The sequence below is a fragment of the Saccopteryx leptura genome, chromosome 1, assembly GCF_036850995.1.
Source record: "Saccopteryx leptura isolate mSacLep1 chromosome 1, mSacLep1_pri_phased_curated, whole genome shotgun sequence".
Taxonomy (NCBI): Eukaryota; Metazoa; Chordata; class Mammalia; order Chiroptera; family Emballonuridae; genus Saccopteryx; species Saccopteryx leptura.
In genome coordinates, this window is record NC_089503.1 from 120250861 (window position 1) to 120264598 (window position 13738).

The following is a 13738-nucleotide window of genomic DNA, read 5'->3' on the forward strand; positions in this document are numbered from 1 at the left end:
GCCCAGAGCATTCCTGGTTGGCCTACTCTGGATAGTCTGCGTGTTCATGTTTGGAATAGGGCCATGAGGGGGGATGTGTTTGGTTCACATTGTTTTTATCCTCCTTCGTAGGATTGCTTTAACCCAAGTGAGTGTGGGTGTTATGCTGCATTTTGTTAAGTGAATTTACCTCTTCTAGTGGGATGCAAGGATGTCGGCCCGATGCGGCCCACAGTGAGCTGAGTGTCTGCAGGAGGAAGTTCAGATTCAGGACATGTGTGTTTCTCTTGTCCAGTTGGTTTGCTTTAATCTTATGAGCACTGCAAATCTTCTAAGTGATCATATTTCCATCTCTGATGTAGTTATTGGGAGGTACAATGACAGCTCGCCTCTAGCAAGTATAGGGAACCCTCTGGAATGCACTTTTGCATACTCTTCTTCCCCTGGACTTACTTTCTTTCCCATCAGGCCCGTCAGCACCCGGGCCACTCCCTCCCCCATGGCTGGAATAGCCAGCTGTATGCCAAGCCCGAGGCATCTCGCTGAGAGACCTGTTGTGGGCTGACACCCATCCCCGACTCAGCCCCCAAGCTGTCCGCCCTGGGCTGGGCTGCATCTCCTGGAAGAAGTGCACAGTTTCCACAAATGCATCTTACAGGCCACAGGCTCTGCTCCCTTAGGTGTTTATTTTATTCCTTGTTTTCTGCATACTTTTATAAGCCAACTAAGGTCTTTCTGGACTGGAGTGAGATAAAGTAATTACCAGGAGAATAGCTTCTGCCACAGACAAATTAATATATACCTATATATGAAGAAACAGAAAAGGAAGTCTTCCGTTCACCTAGTTTTTAACTTAGGACTGGAGGACAGAAAGCCATTCAGTTTAGAGAAGGCTAGTTACGGTTGGAGGTAGGGCAAAAGAAATACAATGCCTTGATTTTGTGTTTGAGAAGCATCAACTTGCAATGCCTAAAGAATGGTTGCTTTGAAAATCAGTAATTTTCTTCAGCCCTTCAGCCATCAAATTTCTTTTTCAACTCAAATTCAGGGGTTTTAGTTTGTTTCTGGGGATGGTTGGCCATGTTGCAGCCTAATAAGATTGTATAAAAACCAGCCAAAGGACCTTCTCGGGCAGAAGTGAGTTAAAACTCTATTTATGTTTTTTTACTGTTCTTGTGAAATCACCGGTAAACTCTGAATGGGAAAATAAAAATGACCTCCCAGGAGAATATTGGCTTCTGGCTCTTTGACCAGAGTAATAATGACCTCATCCAGTGTCTTCTGTGAGTGAGATGCAATCAGGCAGAACAGTCCTAACCCTGACCTGCTCTTACCTGTATTTTTCTGATTTTTCTCTCATTCATCCTGTCTCTCTCTGATCTCTGTGCTCTGCCTGTACCTTCACACCACGAACTGCCTTCTCTCACCCATGGTACCTGCTGTCTGTGAGTCCAAATTGGCAAAGGCAAGAGGCAAAACCTAGATGTAGCAATGCATGACAGTCCATGTGGGTCACAAAGTGTTCCGATGCAAAAGTTGGGAAACAGTGGGAGGGTCCCAGCTGTCCCTGGGAGATACACACAAGTGTAAAGTGGTGGTCAAGAGGGCAGTGGTGTTTCCCTTAAAAGGAGGCCTGTCAGTCTTCCAGGCCCAGCCACACTCCCCTCACCCTCCCCAAATACAGCCTCATTTTTGCAAGGTTGGCCTGCCCTGGGCATGATTATCACCCACTAGCTAAATGCCACAGAGGGCTATTAAAGATGTTGGTTGCTCTGTGGTTTTCACAGTGTCTGGGGAGAAATTGAGATTGTGGATTCTTTATCTTGGATGGGGTATGGGGGTAGTATTGTTGTGAGCGCCCAATGTGGGAAGAGGTGAGGGAAAGGCTCGAACCCCCAGTAGTCCCCTCTTTGTGGTAAATGATTTATGAAGAGAGCTGTATGTCGAGGGTGGAGACTGGTACTCCAGAGCTGTTCAGACACCCACATGTGGTGGTGCCTAAGTAGGAGTGTCATGCAGTAATTATCATCATGATGTGGCCTCTTGCTGGTTGTAAACAGAGCAGCTGTACACAAAGACTGCCCTGTGACTCATGAGGTGACATCTCATGGAGCTGTTTCATTTAAATGATAGGCAAGTGCTTTATTTTTAAAACAAATCCATCTATCATCTTCAAATTATACCTATAAAAATTAAACCTATATACTCTGTCTTTAGATAAGGCAAGAGAATGACAAAGATGTTTACATTTTTTTGGAAATTAATAGTGTTTATTTCATAGGGAATTCTAGGCAGGACTCACAAATTACGTGGCATTTGTATGTTTAAACATGGCTCTGTTTTCTCAGACGTTAACAAAATGTTTCTGGAGCAGCTTTGTAGTGTGAGTGGTGGGTAACTTCTTTCCAAAGTAATTAAACTGAGCGTGAATTCTCAATAGTCATCATTCCTCATGGTTTTAATATTTTGAAGACTTTCTTTCAGAAGTATATTTGGTTTGCAAAGGAAGACTTTGCGATATAGGCTTTGTTATAAAAGGAAAACATACCTAAATCAGTTATAAACCTGGAATGCGTTGACTTGCTTGCTGAAACAAGAAGAGATTTGCCCAGTAAACAAAGGTACAACACTGACGTCGGCGATAAAGGAAGTAACTGATAATCCCTTTTTTGGGCACAGCAGAGGGGAAAATGGGAAGCTGTTGTGTTCCATAAGGCAGGTGCGAGCGTTTGATGGCAAATGGCCTCCTTCTCTTGTGCCAACGCCTATGAACTGGAGAAGGTGCCTGGAGTTCTGGTAAGGATGGTGAGGCCTTGTAAGGAAGGTCTGGAAAGACTGTTAGGACAAATTAGTATGGTCTGCCATGCTTGGAGAGGGTGGATGTATGTAGGAGTGAAGCACACTGTGCCAACGTGAGTTTGGGAGCCAGCGGCAGGGGAAGCAATGGGAGAATAAATTTTGTTTATTTGGTTTTGAATGACCCTAAAAAGTCCCTAAAAGTTCTAAGTGATATTAATGGCATTTGGGGCCCCCCCCAAACTCCCAGTTACCAATATTCTGAAGCTTCAGAGGGTAGAAACTTTACCTAGGAAAATCTGAAGGTTAGATGTCTCTTTGCTAAATCCCAGATAAACTGTTAGGGCAAGGACTATTTTAAGATCAGAAGGAAACCTTTCTCTTTGTAATATTTTACAAGTCAAATCTGGCACATTACACCTTCACCAGGAGTGTGATGAGAAATTGTGTGCTTCTATTTCAGTTATTATTAACAATAGGACTGTTTCTCATCCAACCACTGTAGAACAGTCATGGCAAGTTAGTGGGTTGGAGCTGGAAGGACCTGGAAAGATCTGATCGTGGTGCTGACACTTCTTGGCTGCCTGCTTTCTCATCTAGAAAATGGGGGCATTTACCCGTGTTGCCACATTGTAGTGAGGATTGCAGATAATATGGTAATGCTCCTAATGTAGTTCCCAGCACTCGATAAGTACACAGTACATGGGGGTGTTGTTATAGGAGAAGCTCTTTGAATGGTTCTCAGTCAGCTTGTTGGGTCAATCAGTTATCTATGTCACCGCTGTGGAGCCGCATGGCTGAAGCCCATGACACCCTGAACCCAGGAGGCCAATTCCACCCTGCAGCCCGTTTTTGTAAATCAGATTTTATGGAAACACAACTAGGCTCTTACATTTGCATTTCATCTGTGGCTACCCTTATGCTGTAATGGCAGAGCTGAGTACAGAGACTGTGTGTTCAACAGAGCTGAAGGTATTTGCTGTCTGGCTCTTTTCAGGAAATGTTTGTCTGCCCTGACTCTATTATACCATTTGAGTTGTGTGCTTACCAAGTCAGTGTATTTATTCACAAATCTCTTTATGCCTATTGTTGCTACTGTAATTGTATCATTTTAATTATGAATCATGTAAACTGATGAAATAAGAGATCAAAAAGAGTATTGTTATGGGAGATTCTGCTGTTTGTTCCTGAATACCCATCTTCCCTTCCTTTGGTAATAGATTGCAAGTTGCAGCTAGATGATGGCCACCAGTAATTGACTTACATTTCCTAGGCTCTCTTGCAGCTAGGCATGGCCAGTGTGTTCCAGCCAATGGGAGGTGGGAGGAAGCTTTGCGTGCAACTTACAGGATGTGACTTTAAGGGAAATGGAGTACTCTCTGGCTCCCTTTTCCCTTCCCTGCTGGCTGCGATGTGGATGGGTTGGCAGGAGCCGAGGACAGTCACTATCTTGGACCATGGATGGCAGTGTGATGCTTAGGGTATCTGGAAAACAGATGGAAAGAGCATAGATCTCCAACATTATGGAGACCCCCACACAGCCTAGGACTGCTCTGCTCCACTGTACGTGAGAGAAAAATGAAGTGATCTCTTGTTTAAAACAGTCACTTTGACATTTGAGACATTAGGTCAACTTATATCTTAATACATAGCAGTTGTTTACCTCTATGAAAACAAATTGAATGCATTGAAGAGAATCAGTAATGGCAAGTTGCTGATAAATACTGCTTTAAAAAAAATAGACAACTAAAAAGGTTGGTGGAGGCATGAGCATAAGAATGATCCTGTGTGTGGGTTGTTTTGACTCAAATTCTTCCTCTTCTTTAAATATTTTATTGATTTTAGAGAGGAGAGAGAGAAAGAAAGGCGGAGGGTAGGAGCGGGAAGCATCAACTCGTTGTTGCTTTTTGTATGTGCAAGGCCAGGGCCTCAAACCAGCGACCTCAGTATTGTAGGCCTCCGCCTCATCCACTGTGCCACACCACCAGCCAGGCTCTTACTCCTCTTTAAATAAACTAGAAATCATAGATAATTCGTGTGTGTGTAAGAACTACCAATCTCTGTTCCATGCCCTGAATCAGTTGGAAGTTGTATAACTCCCACTGCACATGTGTGTGAGTTAAAACTTATTGGATTGAGTTGAATGCCCAAGAGTGTACTACTTGGTTTTTGTTAGTCCCCAGTCAGCATTGAGGTTATTCCCCAGGTATAAGAATATTCACACCGATTTCTTGTTATTATGGTTTAGAATTAATGGGTAATCTGTACTATTCTAGATAAAGGAAGGGGGGAATTATCTAATACTGAAAAAGCAGCTTGAAATTGACCATTGTTGGCAATATATAAGGATACAATAGCCCTCTTAAACCCCAGGATGAAAATCTGAGAGGGAGGATTTAATTACTCCCAGGTAATTAGGCTCTGATGCTTAGTAGCGCCCATTGTTTTTGGTAAATTTTACCTTTACATTCTAACTCCCAGCTCTGGAATCTCCAGCTCATGTTTCCAGTGACATCAAAGGTCGGGGCTTTAACTGAACACAGAATTTCTAGTTTGTTTTACCTCAGGGGACAAATCAATGAAGGTTGTAGCTTCTAGCCACTCTCACAGGTCCAGCTGGCTGCTCGTGCAGAAGGCGGCCAGCAGGACATCTACTCTGGGCTTGCCGTCACCAGGGGCCTGGGAACCAGCAACCCATTGTAAAGAAAAGACAGAATTCCTTATATGACCCTGAGTTTCTCTATTACAGGACTGCAAACATTGGCATAACCTGGGTTTGCCATTTTACATTTTTAATATCCTCACAGCCTCAGGTAATGGAAGTTTGCTTATTAGGAGGCCCGTTTGCCAGGAAACTCTTTCAACCTGAAATATGACACTTGTAGTTATTGTCTAAGATTCTCTGTTCCATCGGTATCACTGGGGATGTTTTAAGGGATATTGCTAACTTTAAATATTCCTTTTTCAAATTAATATCAATTTCTAAATCTGCTCTTTATATGAGAAAATAAATGTTTATTTCATAAAAATAGTACATTTATTTGGTGTTATACTAATTCAGCTTTTCAAGCAAACATGTGACTGTATAGCTGATTACAGAATCCTTGAGCAGATGTCACCAAGTATCCCAGCCAGCAGTACTCAGCCCAGGGCCAGTGGACCCTCCAATTTCCTGAGATATTTCAAAGTGGGGGACATGATCCAGAAAACAGTCAGGACCCAGTCTGGTTCAGCTTCATATTGTATAGACCCAGAAACCCGAGTTCCTCCTATGGACTAGTCAGAACTCCAAATGGAGTGACTTCTTTGGTCACTGTGCTTTTGATTTGTATATTATTATATCCCCACATTCTCTAGCATAATTTGTTAAAATAATATTAATTTTATTTGCTCTTAGGATTCCAAAGAGGTAATTCATAACATAATTCACAGAGTCGATTCATTCCTGTTCTCTTTGGCTATGTATTCAAAAGAAACTTAATTTTTAAGTGAACTTAATCATCCTCAGCATCTGGGGTTCCTGCTGGCTGTGTGTACAGGGATCACTCAAACCCTGCTGGAACTGGATAGCTTGGTTAAAGATGGCATAGATTAGAAGGTATAAGGCTTTCATTTATGACAAGAGAAGCCATGGCATATATCTGATTTTAAAAACAATTGCTTCTTATGGAATCCACCGTTTTTTTCTCTTTCTTGAAAATGCATTATGGTTACATGAACTAGAAAAAAAAGAAAAAAAGAAAAAATACATGATAGATTGAGTTCTGATCAAAATACAACTCTAAAGCATAAAATGTACTTGAAGGTAGCGATTAAGGCAGGGGTCTCAAACTCGCGGCCCGCCGAACAATTTTGTGCGGCCCGCAGACTAATCCACGAAGTTCAAAATATTTTGGATAAAATTAAGTAAGCCTAGGGGCCTACTTGTATTTTTCATTTCTCTAGCATCCTAGCTAGATATTAGCTTAGTTAACAGCAGTTGTGATGCGAACTACAGTTTCTGGTCGTTTTGTGACAGTGAGTAAACTGCATGTACGATTGTGCTTGTTGTACTGATTTTTTTTTTGTTTTCAACTGCAGTGAGAAAAGTGTTGCGTAACAGTTGCCTTTTGTAGACCTAGTGCGGCCCGCCGAAGGGCTCTGATCTTGCTCTGCGGCCCACATGCTGAGTTGAGTTTGAGACCCCTGGATTAAGGGATGCATCTATATCTTTCTCTGTTTTTCATTGCATATTTGTGTAAAATAGTCATTGTGTTGTTTACAAATAGGTGATTTTCTTTGGCCAGCTGGTTCCATTGGCTGTGGTCAGTTCCCTCAAGACTCACCTGGGTAGTGAGCTCCCAAGTAGCTCAGGATCAATTGTTTAGCAGCACCTCATTGATCTACTTGGCTGGATGAAGACGACCCTACAATACCCAGGCCCAGCAAAGTGCTGTTTCTCAGTAGTTTTGTATGGATGTGAGGGCAATCTGGCTGGACATCTGTCACCCCATTGATCGCCAGGGTTGATTCAGCTGATCTGGCTGGCTAGGCGGGTGTCCCCTTCCTCCCTCACCGGCTCCATGTGCGTCCCTCCCGAAGCTGTGCGCTCGGTTGAAGAGGACGACCTTCCCCAATAGAGTAGAGGACCGTTCTTCGGTCAAGGGTATACCAGTAGTTGCGCTCCCCTGCTAGAACCTCCAAACAAGTCTCAAACTCCAAACAAGTTTTGTGGTCCTGGATGGCTCTCACCATTAGGACAACTAAAGAACTTAGGCAGATCAAAGAGCTGTTTCATCTCCCTAGAGGATCTTACCAACTTCATTTTATGTACCTGCACGATAGAGTACAAGCAGAAAATGAAACAGTAATAAACTGTGTGTGTGACGGACAAGGAGGCATTTAAAATTTTACCAACTAGCCAGTCCAGTAAACGATGACCCAGGGGAAAGAAATGAGGGGTATGGACTTACTAACGTTGTGCCAGAGGGAGATGGTAGGTGTGAACACCACACACTTTGTATGATACGATTTAGGAAAGGTGACTTCCTCGAAATGGCTAGAATATTGAGCAAGCAGGTCTCCAATATGCTTGGCAGTTTTCCCACACGTAAATCACATGTGGCCGTTGTTAGATTTTCCAGAACACTACTGAAAGGAACTTGAAGTCTAGAAGCAGAGAGGAATACCTGCGACAGGTGAAAGTGAAGGAGGACAGCGTAGATGGGCAGGCAGCTCTCGCTGGCATAAGGTTCAGCCTAGATCATTCAGATCTCATTTATTTCCACTGAATGACATTTCACAAAGGAATACCAACTTTAAGAATAATGTTTCCTAAGCTAATTCATAATGTGAATGGAAATGAAATGTTGGAGGAACTCTTTAAGTTTTCAGGAACTTTTTTAAACTTCAGATCTAAAACACAATGACTGTTACGGTAATCAGAAATGCATTGAAGGCTGACTCCTTTTCAGTTCATTATTAGACAAGTTCCTATTTTTATTCTTTGAACATATGAAAGTGGGGGAAATGCATTCCTATAGAGATGCTCTCTAAATCAGACAGGCTGTATTACTTAACTTTTATAATTTTACTTTCCTAAGGAACCTATTACTAGGAGAAATAACTTCTTTTGAAATTCATCCTCACTCCATAGTATCAACCACTACACACCCTCTCTGAGCAAAAGACTTCTGTCCAGTAACACATTTCATGTACCTGTATCCATTTGTACCTTGACTGTCACATAGCCCCTTCTAGTGCGTGCCCTGCACACCCCCACATACATACCCATCATCACTGCAGGCTGTTATTGAGTATTGCTTTGTACAAATTTAACCATTAATGCATGCGATATCCACACAATAGCTTATTTTTTAAAATGTGCTTTGAGGGAGGCTGATGACAAGTGTAGCAAGCATTGAGACATCTTAATGAAATTCTCGTTTTTTTCCTATGACTGATAAGATGATATGAATGATCCTCTTAGTAAGGGTGTGTTCCTTTAAATGCCATAGATGTTATTCCATGGCTGGATTAAAAATGAAGATAAATGAGAGGTGAACTCTTAAAAGAACTACAGTGTGAATGTGGCCCACAATGTAATAGGCCAGCATCTTGAATGAATACCTCAATAACCAATAGTCATTGACTCCATATTTGCTGTATTCCTGGGTACCCCCTTACCACAAAGACTGACAACAGAGTCTTCAAAACAAAATTAACTTTAATAGGCCTTCATAATAAAAAACATTGTGGAGGAACTTGCTCATTCATTCTGTTTGGGTTGGATGTGCCTGCTCAGGCCCAGTGAAATGGGTAAGTTCTCTGAGAAACAAAATTAGGAACGAGATTGTTGATGAAATTTGCTCTGTAAGAAATATATCCCTTAGTATTGTCACAGAGGTATAGGTTTCACATAACTAGGCCAAAGGTGGAAAAAGGCAGGGAGGGCACAATTGCCTTTGACTCCAACTGCAGTAAATCCTGGAACAGACTTCGCTGGAAATCGTGGGTCCCAAGTAGAATGCAAAGAAAGGCTTTTGTCCAAGTTAGCCAACTCACTTCCCGGTAACAATTTCTGTTTTCCTTGGGAAGTGCTTCCTGACTCAGACATTATCTGTCCTTCAGGAATAAAGTAGAAACCTTTTCTTCCCCCGGGGATAGTTAGTGAAGCAAATCTTGGCATCCGTAAATGAAAGGGTGTTTAATCTTCAGCAGGTCTCAAGTAGGTGCTTGTTCCAAGCTAGTAATGGAATTTTAATTGTTCATGCCCTGAGTTTATGAAAGTCTAGTTGTTGAAAAGTTAACAAAATTGAAAACCCTGGAAAATAACTTCTGACTGGCATCTGTTTATAGAAACTAGAATAACATAAGCAGTAACGTGATGGTGGTTGAGTGCCAACCTTCCAGATTATCTTGATGGGTCAGTGGTGCCAGGGAGTGGCAGTGCATAGATGGAGATGGCAGGGACAAAGGGGCACTTTCACAGAGGGACTGATCTCTGATTCACCTCAAGCAGTATTGAGAGAGAGAGAGAGAGAGAGAGAGAGAGAGAGAGAGAGAGATTGAGCCAGAGAGAGCACGAACCCCACATAGAACCACAAGTTGTCCCGAGGGAGGTGGGGCTGGTCTCCTGGGGCAGAAACAGCCGGCATCTAGGTGGCGCCTCCTGGTCCCGCCTGGGGAGGAGTTGCTCACGTGGCTAATTGGTCTGAGAAAGCGAAAGCTTCCAGTGGAGGGCTCTGTAATTTCTTAATCTTGTGTTTGCTTATTTTAATCCTCCAGTTGACACATCTCATTTGCTTTGTCATGGTTCTAATGCTGTTTGTGCAGAGACACATACCTGTTTTTATTTTGTTTCTCTGCCTGGACACACACATACACAGTGGGGAACATATTATGTGTCCACAGGATTAAAAAAAATTCTCACACTTTGCACTAAGAAATGTTAAAATCTGTAACTGGATACTCACTGACCTTTCTAAGAAAAATTCGGCAGGACTTACCATCAACAGATGTTTGCTACCAACAGAGAGCATGAGACCATTAGTCACTAGCGGAGAATGGAAGGGCTATGAGGGTTCCAGGCCAAAGCATATTTATAGGTGTGATGGTTGAAGCAGCTGCTTGCCATGGTTGCTAGGTGACAACTTAGGTTATAACAAATCCTCTCTTTAAAAACATTTGTCCATATGGGACATTGACATAATTCACTTACTGAAAAATATTGCCTGGCTTCTCCATTTCCATTCCTATAGATTAAAAATAAAATCAAATGGCATAAAATAATGTACCTTCTCTAGAAGTAGTATGACAGTTCTTGTAGACAGCTTTGAAATGATTATTGCAATATGGGTTCTTAGAGATACAGAAAATCTAAAAAGTGACTAGAAGTGTAGGTGTGTGTATCTATCTGTCTGTGTGTAAGAGGATATAACAATATCTGAAAGTGCTCTCCAGTAGATTGAGGTTGCCTAACAAAAACAAAGAAGGGACTCATTCTCTCTATCGCATGGAAGGCTGGGTAGTGGCTGATTTTCACACTCTGGCCCCCTCGACTTCACGAGAGAGTACTGCGTGCAGAGGCTACTCCTGGGTCCCAGTGGAGAAGTCAAGCTTTCGGACCCACGTTTTGCCAGAAAGAATTCTGCAAAAAATACTGATAAGGAAACTTTTGGAACAAATGAGGCATATTTCCTAATTGCCTAATTTTGAAGACATTTTAGGGGAAAGTTAAAAAAACTATTTCACGTAAATGAAAGTGAGTGTCCAAAGTTTTTAGATCTTTTGCCCACTGTTATATACATATATCTTTATACATGGATAGGAATACATGCTAATTATTGCTAATATTTAATGTATAGCAACATTCAGTTAAGTAGATAAAAATCATACATAATGTCATTAATTAACCACTTATTTTTGACATTTTCTTCTTTGATATTCACTCATTGTTAATATTCATTCATCGCTTATATTCATTCCTCTATTCACTATTTTATGTGCTTCATACATGTCAAGCTCTCTTAGCTTTGAATCCAGAGTCATGTGTATGAATTCTGTCACGGAATTTAAAATCTAACAGGGATTCAATATTAAAAACTGAAATGAACTACAATCAATATTTGCTACAAAAGAAACTGATATGATGATGGACTGGGGAGGGGGCTCAGAGGGAGAAGATTCAACGGGAAAATGTACAAAGTGCTAGCCCATTGGAGACCTCAGCCAGTAGCACCTGTGACCGTGGTTATCATTGGCGTGTGCTCTGGAATCATTCGTGGTTTCTGACTTAGAAACAGCTGAAGTGGTGGAGAAAGAAAATAGGAATCTCAGCTCCTTGGTCTTCTGTCTCACCTGGAAACCAAAGCTGCATTTTCAGATATTTGTGTTTCTATTGCTTGGCAGTTGAAGATTCTATATGCCTTCCCACAGTACAGCTCTAATATACTTTACCACTCATCTTTGAAATGATCCCCATGTTCCAATCCAAGTTCTTCTTGTATCTTCCCTTAGGAGCAGTCTTAGTTCCATTTCTTATAGCCTTAGTCCATTGCATATTACTTCTGTGACTTTGAGCAAGATAGTTAATGGATCTGGGCCTCAATTTCCTCATTGATAAAACCAGAATAACTACCCCTTTACTCCTGGGATGATTGTAAGGATTAAATATGAGAGTAAATGTTCAACATGGAGAACAGTGCCTGGCCCCGTTGTTGGCTGTTACTCTTATTTCTTGCTGCCTGAAACCTCCTTAACTTGAATTGTTAACCAGGTGCCTTGACTTAAATTATTCACCCTATTTCCATCCTTCCATTACACTAAAAATCGTCGCCTAAATAAAACTGTGATACTAGTGTCTATGTGTAATCTTATTCCATAACTTTTTAAAGAGTTGTTTCTACCTCCTATGTTAACATATATAATACAGCTTTTTATTGATCCCACTGAAAAATATGTAGCACTTTCCTTTGTGCTGTAGATGCCAGTAACCCAACTGAAACCAATTCAAGGCCAAAGGGGGGAACTGGCTCCCACCCAGGGGATGTCTATGTCTGGCTTTGCCTCTTGGGGCTGAGAGGACCTGAGAACTCAAACCAGAACATCAAGATTCATGCATATTCTCTATTCCTAACCTGCACACTGCTTTCTCTTCTCTCTTTCTCCGTCCAGCACACATTATCCATCTCTTGTAGGCAATTATCTCCTCAAAAATCGAAAGCTCAGGAAATATGTGAAAGGAGTTGAGCTTTGACATATAAAAAATCTAACTTTTTTGCTTTTAAAAATACTTTCCATTATAAAAAATGCCTTTTGAATTTTAGGTTTACTAGTATATTCTAAAAAGATTCATTATCCTGTGAAATGTACAAGAATGACAAGATGGTATCTTATATTTAAGAGGTTCTCCTCCCATATCCAACTCTCCCAACTTAGTTTGGGATGTTTTTCTCCAATAACCCTAATTAAATGTCATTCTGTAAAGGCGAGCTTCAAGTATAAATGAGAGAGAAAGAGAGAGAGAGAGCTAGCAGTTTGGGGTCCCATTAAACTTTTACTTATTGGTTAGGGAGGGTGCCTGTGTCATCACTAATCCCTGGATCCAGCAATGATGACTGACAGTCCTCAACTGCCTCCAGTGCGTGTTTACTGAAATGAACGGCAGGGAAACGGTGCTGAGAGACACCATTTGTTCTACGCCAAGATTCATGTTTCAGCTTTATTTTTTGTAGAGCTCAAAGACACTGGGGGCGAAAGAGATGGAACAGGCTGCTAGCACGTGTTCTCTCACAGAAGTAGTCTATTTTTAAAGAGCACAAAAGTGTCACATTTATCAGTCTCACAGCTCCCCCTAATGAAGGATACTGTGTGCTACATTCTGAAACTAAATTGCTTTCCAGTTTCATATATTGTATATAAGCCATTAAATTGTATAAAAACTAACTTGTCTTTTAATATAAAATTTAAACAGTGTTTTTGTTAAGTATCTTTTTTAAAAATAAATCGACCCAGTAATCTAAAAGGCAAGCATGAAAGAAAATGTAATCTTTCCGATCTCAGTTGGACCATGTGAGTTACTTGGTTCATACCAAAACTGACCACTTTTTATTCCTACCTCTGCCACAGTTAAATTACGTCAAATCTGTTTGATCTCTTTGGAGCTTGTTTTTAAGACTTGTTAAGACCAGAGCAACATTTAGTCTAGGATTAATTTATTCTTTGCAACTGAGGTAGAGCCCTTCTGAGTACCTGATGCGTGAATTTGAGATTTTCTCGTCTGGTGGATAGGCCCAGATGTCCTTCTTGCCTCGTGTGAGCACAGGCCTCTGTTCTCTGTTGTCCTTCCTATGGCTTGTCCCAGCCCCCAGGGGCCTCACAGTTGCACTGGTCGCCCTCGGCTGGAGACTCCAGGGTCCCCAATAGTCAGTATTCTCTCTGCAGGCTTTAGTCTCCCACACTCAGTCCTGGCAGCTCCGGCCTC

General features: G+C 41.6%; 1 protein-coding gene across 3 annotated transcripts in view; it reads left to right on the forward strand.

Annotated features, from left to right (window-relative positions):
* Positions 1 to 13738, forward strand: part of RETREG1 (reticulophagy regulator 1) — a 123591-nt gene that overhangs the window by 92549 nt on the left and 17304 nt on the right. The window contains exon 1 of one of the 3 annotated variants that reach the window (XM_066374198.1): positions 2732 to 2775. The exons of the other annotated variants lie outside the window; for them this stretch is intronic. Within the exon in view, the coding sequence (XP_066230295.1) occupies positions 2747 to 2775 (29 nt within the window). The 5' untranslated portion in view covers positions 2732 to 2746. Of the gene's footprint in view, positions 1 to 2731; positions 2776 to 13738 lie in introns of those variants that run through there. 3 annotated transcript variants of the gene reach the window in all.